This window comes from Gopherus evgoodei, chromosome 17 (genome assembly GCF_007399415.2).
Source record: "Gopherus evgoodei ecotype Sinaloan lineage chromosome 17, rGopEvg1_v1.p, whole genome shotgun sequence".
In the NCBI taxonomy this organism is placed as follows: domain Eukaryota; kingdom Metazoa; phylum Chordata; order Testudines; family Testudinidae; genus Gopherus; species Gopherus evgoodei.
In genome coordinates this window covers 20,013,519-20,027,179 of record NC_044338.1, presented here as the reverse complement: position 1 = coordinate 20,027,179, position 13,661 = coordinate 20,013,519, and the positions used below count along the sequence as shown (strand labels likewise).

General features: G+C 46.5%; 1 protein-coding gene across 4 annotated transcripts in view; it reads left to right on the top strand.

Moving 5' to 3' along the window:
- Positions 1-13,661, top strand: part of AP2B1 (adaptor related protein complex 2 subunit beta 1) — a 99,407-nt gene that overhangs the window by 37,420 nt on the left and 48,326 nt on the right. For all 4 annotated transcript variants that reach the window (XM_030537090.1, XM_030537089.1, XM_030537087.1 and 1 more), the window contains 5 exons: positions 2,077-2,192; positions 3,247-3,412; positions 5,231-5,329; positions 7,600-7,859; positions 11,769-11,961. In XM_030537090.1, coding sequence (XP_030392950.1) covers positions 2,077-2,192; positions 3,247-3,412; positions 5,231-5,329; positions 7,600-7,859; positions 11,769-11,961 — 834 coding nt within the window. The remainder of the gene's footprint in view (positions 1-2,076; positions 2,193-3,246; positions 3,413-5,230; positions 5,330-7,599; positions 7,860-11,768; positions 11,962-13,661) is intronic.

The window sequence follows — 13,661 nt, the reverse complement described above, 5'->3', positions numbered from 1 at the left end:
AAAAAACAAAAAAAAAAAACATCCTTTAATAACGTGTCCACCTGTAGGAGCCTCTGAAATGCCCACCTTAAAAATAGCTAACCAGCCACAGGAGGGGCGGGACATCTTGCCATGGGGATTTGAGGACGCTTCAGTGAACAAATCCCCTTCTGACCGCTCCCTTTCAAGGGAGACTCATGCTAAAAATCAGTTGCACATATTTAAACAATGAATGTTGTCCCCTGTGTATCAGATTGCACTTCAGCGTTCAACGGGAAAGAATTACAAACATTAACATGCTTTTCCTGTTAACTGTTTGCATTTCTCAGCCCTTGGACAATGAAGAACTTCCCAAATCTGACCCATATCTCTTTAAGATCATATAGTAAAAAATAGAAGAAGTCTTTGTTCCCAGAGAGTGAAGCTTTGGAACCGCCTCACATCCACCAGCAGGCAATGCAGGCGAGGGGGAATAGCCCAATCCTGCACAGCAACTTGGCTGGCAGAGATGGTATTTAGCCTGGGACCTTCCTGAGATCTCCAAGCACTGCCTTGTGCTGAAGAGACAGCCCACAGGTCTGCCTGCATGAGATTTGTAAATTGGTTGCACTGAGACTCTTCTGGTTGACAGGCCTCAAATGATGTTTTGTCAAGTGAGAGAAGTTGGAGCAGCCTGTAATCAAGGCAGACACCTTTAAATTACAAGAATTCAGATTGCTTTTCCCCTGCCATCTTAATAGTGTGGTACATATCAAGCAATAATGAGGAGGCCTAATGTGGTGAACAGAGGAGATTTGTATTCAGCATGTATCTGTCACTGGGAATTTCTAGGTCTTCTGCTTTCAGGGCAAGCCTGCAGAGATGGAATGAGGCAAATGGCATGGGTGAGACTCATTCCCTGCTTTGCCCAAGTCAGGGCTTTAGGTCAGGCTGAGGTCTGTTTTAGAGATTTATGCCCATTGTCAAACTGCTCTTCCAGTTTATCCCCTATTGTTCCTCTTCCACCCTCCCCCAATGCTCTGACATTGTGTAGCTCACTCAAATCGCAAATCCACTTGCGTAAGTACTGCTTGTACCCTATACTGAATGCTTTATGAGTATATTTATGGGGGCTGCTTATGTACTGCCTTGAGCAATCTGTTCCTCACATTAATCACCTGCTGTGTAATGAGGCATCACATGCACTCCACTAGCGCCCAGTTGGCTATCCTCATTTCAGGCCCTCTGGTGTCTGAGCCACTTAGCTCTTTTGTGGCATCCTACTTCATGGTATTCCATTATCTCCTGTCTCATAATGAATACAGCTCTAGTTTCCAGGGTCTCTGTATGGCACAGAGAGCATTCTAGGGGCCAGTTCTTGCCCCTTTTATGGAGTCTGAGTCTGGGGTTTGAAGCTAGTTATTGAGTAAGATGCACTGGCAATAGCTAATCTTCAGGAGGGTCCAGCAAACTCGTTCCAGTCCTGGGTCTGTCACTGCCCTTGAAGGGTTTGCTTTGTGCTACTAACCCAGCCCTAGCAATGGCTTTTTATTTCCTCTCTCCCCTCCCCGCCAACACATGCACACCACACCCTCACCTTCTGCCAGCCCCTGTCCAAGCACCCCACTCATGTCTGAATAGTGACAAGCAACTCCTGCAGTGCATACGTAGTAGCCTGTTCTATATATTAGCCAGCAAGGGGTTGGCATAAGTATCTCTGCAGATAGTATCTATTAATATAACTTCTGCCTGTATGCAGCATCTACCACCTGCTGGTACAGAATCATTTCAGCCATGACTTTGTCCTTTGGCAAGAGCTTGGGTCAAAGAATTGATATTTCTATTGAGTAAAGCGCTGAATTCCCTGTGATATATAGGCATGGATCAGCGTATAAAGCATGCTCTGGAAGTCCATACACATATTCTGAACTGGTTACCATCCTTTGTTTGTGAGAGTAGCTAAAGTACAGCCCCATTGTCTTGCCCCTGTTCCTGGTGCATTGCACGCCAGTTACATGCAGTGTGCTGGGCGGAAGTGCACCCACAGGCTGTCCAGTTTCTTTGGCTTGTCTGAACTGCAGCTGTCGTCTGACTGTGCCGCGTCTCTCCTCTCCTCAGCAATCCGCAGAGCGCTGCGTGAGCACCCTGCTGGACCTCATCCAAACCAAGGTCAACTACGTTGTCCAAGAGGCCATTGTTGTCATCAGGGACATCTTCCGCAAGTATCCCAACAAGTATGTGCAAGTACTGCAGGTGTAATGTCGTAACGGAAAACAACCTACGTTTTGCTTGGCGCAGCCTAGCTAGCAGCTCATATTGTTAGTATAACTGATTTTCATGCGTGTGGTCCCCATCCCTCTGAACAGCAGCACCCATTCGGACTCTGGTACAAAAGGACTCTAATGTTGGATTGTAAACAGATTGCTGTCTGATTTCACTATTGGTGTATGGGCAGGATGACTGGCACTGGTAAGAGGCTCATAAACACATTTCACTTTAAGAGATTCCAGGCAGAGGTACTGAATGAAATGCTTATCAGCTTTCCTACCACTTAGCGTTATCACAGGGTGGGACAGTACCCCCTTCTAGCTCTTGTGTGTGAGGGGCTCTTATCCATTCAGCTAGGGCATAATGCATCAGTGACTTTCAGCTGAGTCCTCAGGATAAGTTGGTACTAATGATTAACCTCCTCAAGTTTCTATGCCAGGTGCAGTTGTCAGTGCCAGGGTAGATGCCCTCCGCGCCATCAGGATGATCAGCAGAGTGTGGGAAAGCACTTACAGAATATTAAACCTAGGATCACATGCCAATGGCCTATGCCCCAGCTAACTCATTAGGGGCTGGGGGTGCATCATACACAGATGAGAATTTCCAGCCAGGAAGAGCTGCCAGTGAAAATGCAGGATCTGATAAGGACTCAAGGGAAGTGATTCAGCTGATTTGAACTGTTGAATCAAAGATCCCTTTTTTTAAGGGGGAAATGAAGGCAACTCTGTGCCTGGAGTTTCTCCCTTGCACAGTTTTGCTACAAAGAGGGGAAAAAATTACAAAGATCTTGTGGAGCCCTTGAAATCGACTTCCTTTGACACACTCTCTGGAAGGGGAGTGTGTAGGAATACTCTCAGGAGGTAATTAATCTCCTTGTTATGCGTCTCTTGTGGATCGTAAAAATGTAAGTCATTTTGGTTTGGGTCAGGGTGCTTCGCCGTTAACAGGTCGATGTGAGTTGAATACAGTTACACAGTGCTTTGATTTGACCTTGATAATGACTGTGCTCTGGTAAATCAGGTATGAGAGCATCATTGCCACATTATGCGAGAACCTCGACTCCCTGGATGAGCCAGATGCCAGAGCCGCCATGATCTGGATAGTGGGTGAATATGCAGAGAGAATTGACAATGCGGATGAGCTGCTGGAGAGCTTTTTGGAGGGCTTCCATGATGAAAGCACCCAGGTAAAACTGTGCTCACTGCCCCATCTCTCAGGTTCTTGTGCAGTGTTTACGAGTGGCAGACAGTTGGGTTGGTAGAGCTGGTTGGAAAATGTTTTCCCCCGCACAGAAAACTGATATTTTTGGCTAAAATTCAAAAACCAAAACACTTTGATTCGGGAATGCTGATGCTGTGCCTCACGGGAAGTGTAGTTTGGGTGTCCCATGCTCCCATTCTCATCTCTTGTCTGACTGCATCTACCATCATGTCCCCATGTCCCCTCCTCTGGTGCACAATGGGAGATATAGTCTGGCCACTGAGTGCAGCCTATAGAGGAGAATGGGGACATTAGGCAACCAAACTACAACTCCCATGAGACACTACAGCAGCATCTTCAAATCAGCCTATTTCACTTTTTTAAAGTTGGTTTTGTGACAAAAATCAAACCTTTCTGTGGAAAGCAGACACTTTTTGAAGGGACACTTTGTCAGCCAAAAACCCAATTTTCCATCATACGATTTTGGTGGAAAATTTTCAACCAGCCCTATATGTTACGTTTAAACAGCCTGGGGTACCCTAATTCTGAGGCTTCTTGGCTTTCTGGAGGATGATTTAAAAGGTTTGTTTTGCTTCTTCCTGGAATATTGATCAGTGCATCAGATAGGTGGATTTTGCTCTGGGCAGAGGAGAAGCCTGATGCCCGATAGGTCTTAAAATAACTGCCCTGTTTGCCATATGTGACAAAGTTCTTCCTCTGCCTTGGTGGGTCCTGCGCCTATTGATGGATTTGCTCACCTCAGAGATTCACGGCAGCCCTCAGTTTGGCCGCTTTTGCCAGTGGCTCAAACCTGCCGTTCACTCAGCAAACCTCATCGCTGGCCAGCATGGGGAAAGGGAGGAGAACAATCCCCGCAGTCTCTGCTGATCCACCTAGTGGGTTGGGGGACAGGCCAGAGACCTTCCCCTCTGGTGGGACCCACAGTCCAGGTCAACGCCTCTTGTATCCAATAGGGAGTTGGGGGGATGGGGGTAACCCAGGTCCGCCCTCTACTCCGGGTTCCAGCCCAGGGCCCTGTGGACTGCAGCTGTCTAGAGTGCCTCCTGTAACAGCTACCTGACAGCTACAACTCCCTGGACTGCTTCCCCATGGCCTCCTCCCAACACCTTCTTTATCCTCATCACAGGACCTTCCTCCTGATGCCAGATAACATTTGTATTCCTCAGTCCTCCAGCAGTATGCCTACTCGCTCCCAGCTCCTCGCATGCACCTCATTAACTGAAGTGAGGTCCTTTTTAAACCAGGTGCCCTGATTAGCCTGCCTGTCCTAATTGGTTCTAGCAACTTCCTGATTGTTCTGGAACAGCCCGTTATCTTACTGCTTAATCTGGGGCTAATATATCTACCTTCTATCACTCTGCCCTCTGGCCTGACCCTGTCACACATGGTACTAAGAGATTGTGCTGGTGTAAACTATAGGGTAGTCTGCACTGGGATCACTGCTGCCCTGACAGCATGTTTCATGTGGCTGGTGAAATGAATACATGGTTTGTGACATGGACTTGCAAAGGACAAGCTGCTAACCCATTGGGTAAGACCCTAACATGCTTCATGGGAAGGCTACACCCATATTTGCATGTTATTTGTTTTATTATTAGCAGTTGCTTGTTGCTGGCCATGGCATTAAAACACTATAATGAGCATCCACAATCTTGGTATGCAACAAGGGACTCCAGTAGCTATGCACTAACCCCCATGCTGCAGCTAATGTTGTGTACCTGAGGCAGCACTGATGCCAGCGTAGTTCATTGAATCTCTTTGCTGTGTCCCTGCTTTATCTTAGGTGCAACTCACCCTGCTGACTGCTATAGTGAAGTTGTTCTTAAAGAAGCCCTCAGAAACGCAGGAGCTGGTTCAGCAGGTCCTGAGCCTGGCCACGCAGGTAAGCCAAGCTATTGAGTGAGACGAGGTGCTGGTAAGCCATGCGGTGTGTGCATCGTGGTTGCAGGCAGTTTGATGCTGTGCCAGTTTGGCAGTGCCGGGGCAATCTTATGCACCAGGAGGCACGAGACAAGGATGTCATTGTGCACACCTAATTTCTCCCCGTTCAGGGAAGAGGGCTTTGATCTACAGTAACCCAGTTTGCAAAGCACTCTGCATCAGTTCTGTTATGCTTATTCAGCTGCTACCTAATTCTTTCTCAGCCCTCACTTCTGCCTTGATGTTTTTTCTTCACTAGCAAGTAAGGCACAGGATGGGAGAGTTCTGTAAGAATCCAAAGAATTTCCTCCTCCAGGAAAATGGTTTGTGGCTAAAATCATACACTGGGTGGAAGAGCAGGGAGAGATGGGACAGGGGCAAACCCTTCCTCACTAATGGATGCTACAGCAGAAACTAAGCCAAGTTCTGAACCCACAAGAATGAAGATTTCTTTTTGTCCCAGACTGTTCACAAATGTGCTAATTGTGGTGACGGTTTGAATGATGGGCTAATATCCCAGATCCCAAAACCTACTCTGCTGAGTCACAAAACACATAAAAGGCACCATAGGGTCATAATAGGCTACTTGTTTTTCACAAACCTGGAGTCAGTCTGGTTTTATTGTATTTTCATATGAATAACAAGGCATTGCTAGGTGTGATGGTGTTCTAAGCTCTGATTCCTAGGTAGAGATCCCTGGTTTTCACTAAAGAATGGGCACATTTCTCTTCTTGGGTTAGAAGATATCATTGGTCTTTTCATGTCTCTTATGGGCAGGGTAGGAAAGGAAAGTGGAGAGGAAAATCTGAGTCTCCCCCCATTCCGGTTCAAACCCTACAGTTCTGTTTGCAGTGGGAAAGCTGCTTTGGAAGAAGCATTCTGACTTGAGTCTGAATGTATTTAAAGGGAGTCTGGAGCAAGTGTTCTTCCCCTCAAACTCCCTCCTTCATCTACCCTCATAAAGGCTTTAAGCAGGTGACTACGTATATAGGATAAATCAATATCTCTTGTTGAGATCAAGAGGGTTTAAAAAAAAAAAAAGTCCATCAAGCTGAGCAGCTCACCAGGCGAGATGGGTGCCAAAGTTGGAGATTCATTAGCAATTGACCTCTGAAGACCTGAGATTACTTCTAGATCATTGCAAGTGGAATGTGTTTAGCCAGCTCAATCTCATTACAAATGGACACTTGCCTACTGCATGCTGGAGAAAGTTCTGAGTCGGCGGAGGAGGGGGATTATTGCAAGTCAGACGTCTGGGATCACAGAACTGGAAAAGGGGGAGGCTGATTGCATGGGTGAATAAGGACACGTAGAGAGTTAGTCATATTGCCAAAGCTCTATGGTGAAAACTCACAGGCGCTTATCGACGTTGTGCTGCTAAACTCCAGCCTGGGTGACCAGTGGACACCATTTGTTTGCTTTCTTTTTTTAAGCAGCGCTTTTATTTAAAGAAAAAAAATGTCGATTTCATGCTAGGAAAGAATTATCTCCACTAAAACACAGACGTTGACAGCTGAAGGCCTGGAAAATGGAAGAAAGCCCTAACAATCAGTTCAGTTTGTGTCTTCTCATATATATTTTATTAACTAAATGGAGGAATAAATGAGACCTTTCTGGCATAAAAACACTCTAGATATAAAAGTAGATGATTTAATACGAGTCAGCCCCATCCTGCAGCGTTGTGTCTTGCTCCATCAGTGTCCTGGGCGAGACATATTTCCAGGAATCCTTGATCAGTGTCTTTCATAATACACAGTATCATGCATATTCTATTAGTATGTGGCTGAAGGAGTCCATTTGATCCCCTTCCCCGTCCTTCTGTCTTGACTATGTGTCCTTAGGGATGTTTTGAAGATCACATTTAAAATGAAATTGTGATACTTTACAGGAAGTCAGTTCTAAAGCATGACGTCGACTTCTGTGCTCAGTAACCTTGAGGACTTGATCCCTTTTAAATTCCATTAGATATAAGTTCTAAGGTTTTCCTCTCTGACCACATAGATTAGCTGTATTTGGGAATGAGTGCAAGGGGTCAAACCCTACAATTTTTACTACTAAAGATGATGGGATTGCCACAGAATAGCAGTCTGTCGATAGCATCTATAGCCCGGTCCTGGCTGCTTTTCCAGTGGGTAGTTTCAGTGAAAGAAAGCAGGGTTACTGCAGAAGCAGGATATAGTTGCAGTGGTCAAGCCTGTTCAGCCCCTTGAGTAACGCAGTGCTTTGTCTCAGGATTCGGACAACCCAGACCTGCGGGATCGTGGCTATATCTACTGGCGCCTTCTCTCCACGGATCCCGTGACTGCCAAAGAAGTGGTCTTATCGGAAAAACCTCTGATTTCTGAGGAAACTGACCTGATCGAGCCAACTCTGCTGGATGAGCTGATCTGCCACATCGGGTCACTGGCTTCCGTGTACCACAAACCCCCCAACGCTTTTGTCGAGGGCAGCCATGGGATCCACCGCAAGCACTTGCCAATTCACCATGGAAGGTAAGCCGGGAGCAACCACGGAGGGTGTCAAAGGGCTGCTGTTTTCTTTCCTCCTAACAAGCCCACTTAAAAGATGCGAGGGCCTACTACAAAAGCTAGATTTTTTTCCAGTTGCAGAGATGTCTGCAAAGCATTCATCGAGCCATTTCAGAGCCTGTCCCATGATAGGATCTGACCCTGGTTGTAGCCTCTGAGCTTCTAGACCAAAGGAGATAGGAAGCATCCTAGAGATGAGTCTGTTAGATATTGGACAGGGGGATAGAGAAGTTCACACAGTTCTTTGAGAGCACACGGGGAGGAGGGTCTGATATGGGAGCTGGACAAATAGCAGCTTTCAACAAGTAGTTCAGGTCTGGCAGGAGGAGAAACACACCAGCCAGACCCGGTAGTTGTGCACACAGCCAGTGGGAGGGGTACATTTCTGTGATGGTACAAAAGGTTTTGGGGGAAAGCAGGACTTAGAGGCCTTTGTTATGTGGAAAGTGTCTCCCTTCTTGCACTGCCAATTATGCTATTGGCCTCTCCTGCTGTGGGGAATGCAAAGTGGGGAAGAAAAAGCCAAGATCTCTCTCTGAATCTTGGTATCTTTTAAAACATGGAGAAAACCACTGGTTGCAATCGCTGAAGTTTGGCCTGGGCTAAAATGAGGTCAGATTGATGTCTGAACTATGGTGGAAAGCCCGAAATACCCTGTGACAATCAAAATGGGTTGGGTTGTTCCCTGGATATCGCACCATTTCTCTACAGTTAAAGAACAAACCAAAAAAAGCCCACCCTGGGATCGCAGCCTGAGAAATTGTCTGATGCTCTGGAATCCAGCAGTGAGTGTTACCAATCCGCAGGGCTTCTTGCTGTATTGCTGCTCACTTTGTTACCATGGCTGCCCTCTCAGGTGAGCACTCCGGCTTGCGAACTGTATTAATTACAGTTCAGATCTGCTTGCAACAGGCGGTATGGGATCTAAGCTCACCTTTCAAGGCATTGTGTACCAGAAAACCTGAGAAGTGACTTCTGGAGCACTGTACTCTTTTGCCATCTTACTGATAAGTCCATATAGGCAATTGTTTCTTTGCTGTTTTCTAACACCATCCTTCCATACATACTGCTACTCTTAACAGCTAAAAGAGTTTCTGTAACTTGACTGACTTGGGGATGTTGAATTGCCTTTTTCCTGGTTATGAAACGTCGCCTGGCAGAACTGCCCCAGGGTCTGCGGTAACAAGCCCATTTAGGAGACCTATGTTTTGATGTATAGTACAGTCCTAGTGTGCAACGAGGCTGGGGAAGTTATGGCTGCACTGCTCACGTACTGTTCCCACCCACGAGCTCTGCAGAATCGTAGAGGTGTTGGTCCTATAAGCAGCTCAGATCCACAGTGTGACCAGCTCCCTTGTGCAGTGCTCTTCACCTCATTGCAGAAGCTGCATTTCTTACTTGTCTAACCAATTCAACTTGTCACCGAGAGCTCTATCATTATCAGCACCCAATGCACACTGCTTATCTGACCTGACACTGACAGCTGCTACTCAGCCAGCCCACCCACTCTGCTCTTTCAAGGTTTGCTATGTTTTATATCTCTGCATTGCTCTGGTATTGTTTGCTACTCAATTATCTGTTGTCTGGGCCGAAAACAGCTCTGGCTTCAGCAGCAGCAGTAGGAAAAAAGAGGGGGAATGAACATTTTAAGAAGTCCCTTAAATGCAGATGCCAGGCTCCGGCATCCTTCATAAATTAAAAGTGAGTGCTGGCGTTCCGTGGCAAACCATGTTTCCTCTGCTTGAGGTCAGCCTAACGGAGAGTCCATTGCTCTAATGATCTTCCTTACTCCCAGACGAAGGGCATATTGATCAAGCTCGTGAAAAGGCCTCCTGTGCAGCATTGCTGCTGTGAGCCAAATTACCACCTTCAATCATGCCTTCATAATAAGCAGCCCGTCGGGGGCACTGCTGTGGGGAGAGTGAATTCATGCGCACAGGGTGTCCTCTTACTGAATGCTAGAAAACTGACTCGTGTTTTCCTAGTGCTGAAAACACTGGAAAGTCTGTTTATTTGCATACGGGAAGCTAAGGTTGCCTAGTGGAAGATAGTGGCTTAGCTTTTCACCCAGTAGCTTAGGTAGGATCTTGGTTTCTTCTATGCTATGAATAATGCCTTTTGGAAGCAAAACCCCTCATCAATGCTGTTTGCCACCAGCTTAAGTTCGAGGTGTTTTTCCTCTCAAACAGCATAGTGAAATTGAGGAGGAATGGAATGAGCGGTGCAGAGATCTGTGTTGAGTGTCATATTATGAGGGTTATCATGCCCTGATTGTGTTGATTGGTGGGCAGAAATAGCCGGTTAAGTCCTATGAGATCTGTGGGCATAGTCCTATGAGAAATTAGTAATAGTTGATGTCAGCAGCGGGAAGGGTATTGCATGTATTAGGGAGTATAGAATCATAGATTATTAGGGTTGGAAGGGACCTCAGGAGATCATCTATAGTCCAACCCACTGCTCAAAGCAGGACCAATCCCAAAATGGCCCCCCTCAAGGATTGAACTCACAGTCCTGGGTTTAGCAGGCCAATGCTCAAACCACTGAGCTATCCCTCCCCCCTTAGTATACTGTCACTTAAACAAAGCACTGTGCTGTCATTTATCTGTGTTCCAACTCTCAGCTGATGGGCAGCACCCAGCCACGTTAGCTGACCAGCTGTGAGCTGCTCCGCTGTTTCTGGGCATGCTCCACCAACCCACATATGTACCAAAGAAGTTACCTGTAGGGCCTCATGGAGGAAAAACTGAGGGCCAGAGGAGCAACTCAGAAGAGGGAGTTGTGCACAATTCAGGAGGAGCTTCACGCGCTCTCTAGATTCCAGTGATTTGTCCACATTGTTGCACCCACCTCTTTACGCCACTGCAGGTGGGAGACTTGGATGGGAGGTTTCTGTCTGCAAAGGTAGACAGTCACCTGTGCGCCAACAAGCGCTTGCTGCTGTTCTGCTCTGGGGGTGGCAAAAGCAGAGGAGGCTAGAGAAGGGACTGGTCAGACTAGGACACAGGACCCTGGAGCTATGCTGGTGTCCTGGGAAAGCCCAAATATGTTAATTCAGGTGGCAGTTTTGGAAAATGTAACCCTCTTGCTGTAGTCCCAGGGCAATACAAGAACAGCATTATAGCATGCCCCTATGTCTTTAATAAACATCTCATTCTTTACTCCTTTGAGTCTTCTAGGAAAATCCCAAGTTATGGACAAAAAGCTTTTAAGGAGAAAGTCCAGTGTGGGGAGGTGTTCTGAGAGTGATATTTTATTGTGTTTTAACATCAGCTGAATCAATCGGCATTATCTTTCTTGTAAATTTCTCATTGGGTCCTGGGGCAGCTAGAGGGAAAGACCTTTTAAGGAAACTTACTTGGTAGTCTCCACTAGAATAAGCAGCTTCCTCATTAGTAAAACCTTTGTATTTTTTCCCAAGGTTGTACGTTCCTTCATAGGCCCAGTAGACAGGATCATATTCATCTCCCATAGAATCCCTCTCAGTAGGGGAAATCTTTATTATGTTTTAGTTTGTGTTCTGTTCGTGGCTCTTGTTTTGGAGAAGTTTGTGGCCGTTTCTCCTAATAACAGCTGTGCTGAAGCTGAGGTTCCTGTCTTATTTTACCTCTGCAATTTCCCTCTTCTTGAGTTGTGGGACTTGTCTGACTAGTGGAAGGTCCTCAGATCTCAGAGCATGTACCAAAGCTCCAGTTTTGTCACCCTCGATTGGGGTTGTAGTAGAATTGGTTTGTCAGTTGTCCATATGGAACACCATTACTGTGAACTGTTCATGGGTCACCTGTTTCTGCCTTGTTTTCTCCCTGGTGCTCCAAAGCCAGTAACAAAGGTGACTAACCATTCTCCTTCATTCATTTTGCTTCTCTCCCCCCGTAGCACTGATGCAGGAGACAGCCCGGTGGGAACTACTACCACTACAAACTTGGAGCAGCCTCAGGTTATTCCATCGCAGGGTGACCTTCTGGGTGACCTTCTGAACCTTGACCTGGGCCCCCCAGTGAATGTACCCCAAGTATCTTCCATGCAGATGGGTGCTGTGGATCTCCTAGGAGGCGGGCTGGACAGCTTGGTAAGCACTCTCTCTACTCACTTTCAGCTGGTAGGAAATAACGAACCACTGGAGGAACCATTCATGGTCTGTGCTGTTGGCAAGATTTTGGTTATTCACTCTCCTTGGTGCTTACTGCCCTGAGCCCAGAGGCAAATCAGAAAGGCCCAGAGCACTTGGCCATTTTTACTTCCAGGCTGGTTTTCTGCCAGATTCTTCCCTTGGTAGAATCCCGCTGTACGTTGGTAGGTGTGTTTCACGTGCTCTCTGACTGGGAAGGGGGACTAAAGAGTTGCTTTTATTTTACAAGGACCTTGCTTATTTTACAAGAGCCAGTGCTTTGTAAAACACCCTGGCTCCTCTTCAAAAGGATCTTTGTGTTGCCCTCCAGTTTCAGTGAATCCTGTTAAAAGGTCCATCTTTATGGCCTGCTGTATGCAGCTATACCAGCCTTAGATCATTCTGTTTGTGTATTCTCCAGAGAATGTCTTGGTTTAGTATCGGTGACATGTTAATTGCAGCTAGGCCAGGAGGAGCACTCCACTGCTCTGCCTAGTTCTCCCCTTCACCGGAGCAGCTCACAAGGTGATTATTCAAATACTAAAACGGTCAAGCTCCAGAGCAAGAATAAATACATGATGCCTCCGTTCCAGGGAGGGAAACTAGACAGAAGCTGTAATGAGAATATCATGAAAAGAGGGAGATTGATTATGGAGAGAAGGCTGGATGGAGTGGTCCTCAACCTATGACGGCCATGCAGTAACAAACAGCAACACACTTAGCCTTTAGCACTGTGTAATCAGCCTTCTAACATGAGAAGGGTTAGAAGTGGGAGGCTTGTCATGCACTTGAATGGACCCTGATGCAACAAATCTTTATTTGCCAAATTCTGCATTCGCTCTAGTGATCTTAGTAAAACAGTCATTAAACACACACATCCAGTCCTAGCACTTCACTGGCTAATGAACTGGAAACTGGCAGAGGTCAGATGTGTCAGCCTGAACTCTTTGTCTCCATGCGGGCGGAGCAGAGGTTTGTGTATCTGCACTTCACACCAGTGGAGAAGGCAGGCTGGAATTCTGAGGAACCACTGCCACTTATTGCAAGAATGACCAGGAACTAAGGATCTCAGTTTCTTGAATTGCATCCAAACCTTCCACGAAACAGTGCCATCCGTGGCAGCTCCAAAGAGCAACATAAATCCCTCTGTGGGTACCTCTATATTGCAGTATGACCTCGTGGGCAGAGTACTAGACTGGGACTCAGGAGACCTGGGTTCTATTCCTGCCACTGGCCTGCTGGGTGACTTTGGGCAAGTCACTTTCCTTCTGTCTCTGCCTTAGTTTCCCTATCTGTAAAATGGGAATAATGATCCACTGATGGAAAGCACTGTATAAGAGCTAGAGTTCTGGTACTGTGTGTGCAGTGCACCCAGCTTCTTTGTTATTGTTTTGGCTCAGATACCATATTGATGGGTGCAGTATAATGACCTAATTAGAACAGATTTTGGGAAAAGGTTCCTGTAAGTGTTGGTGTTGGAGATGTTAACGTAGGGACCCATTTGGAAATACAAACGTTGGAGCAGGAAGCCTAGCGTCTTGTCACTTGTTTAATGTTCTGCTTCTGCTGAAGTAAATCCATGGAGCCATGCAGTGTCCTCTAACAAAATGCTGTATCTCGGCAAAGTGGTCACCTCTGCTTCAGACTTCAAGAGAAATAAA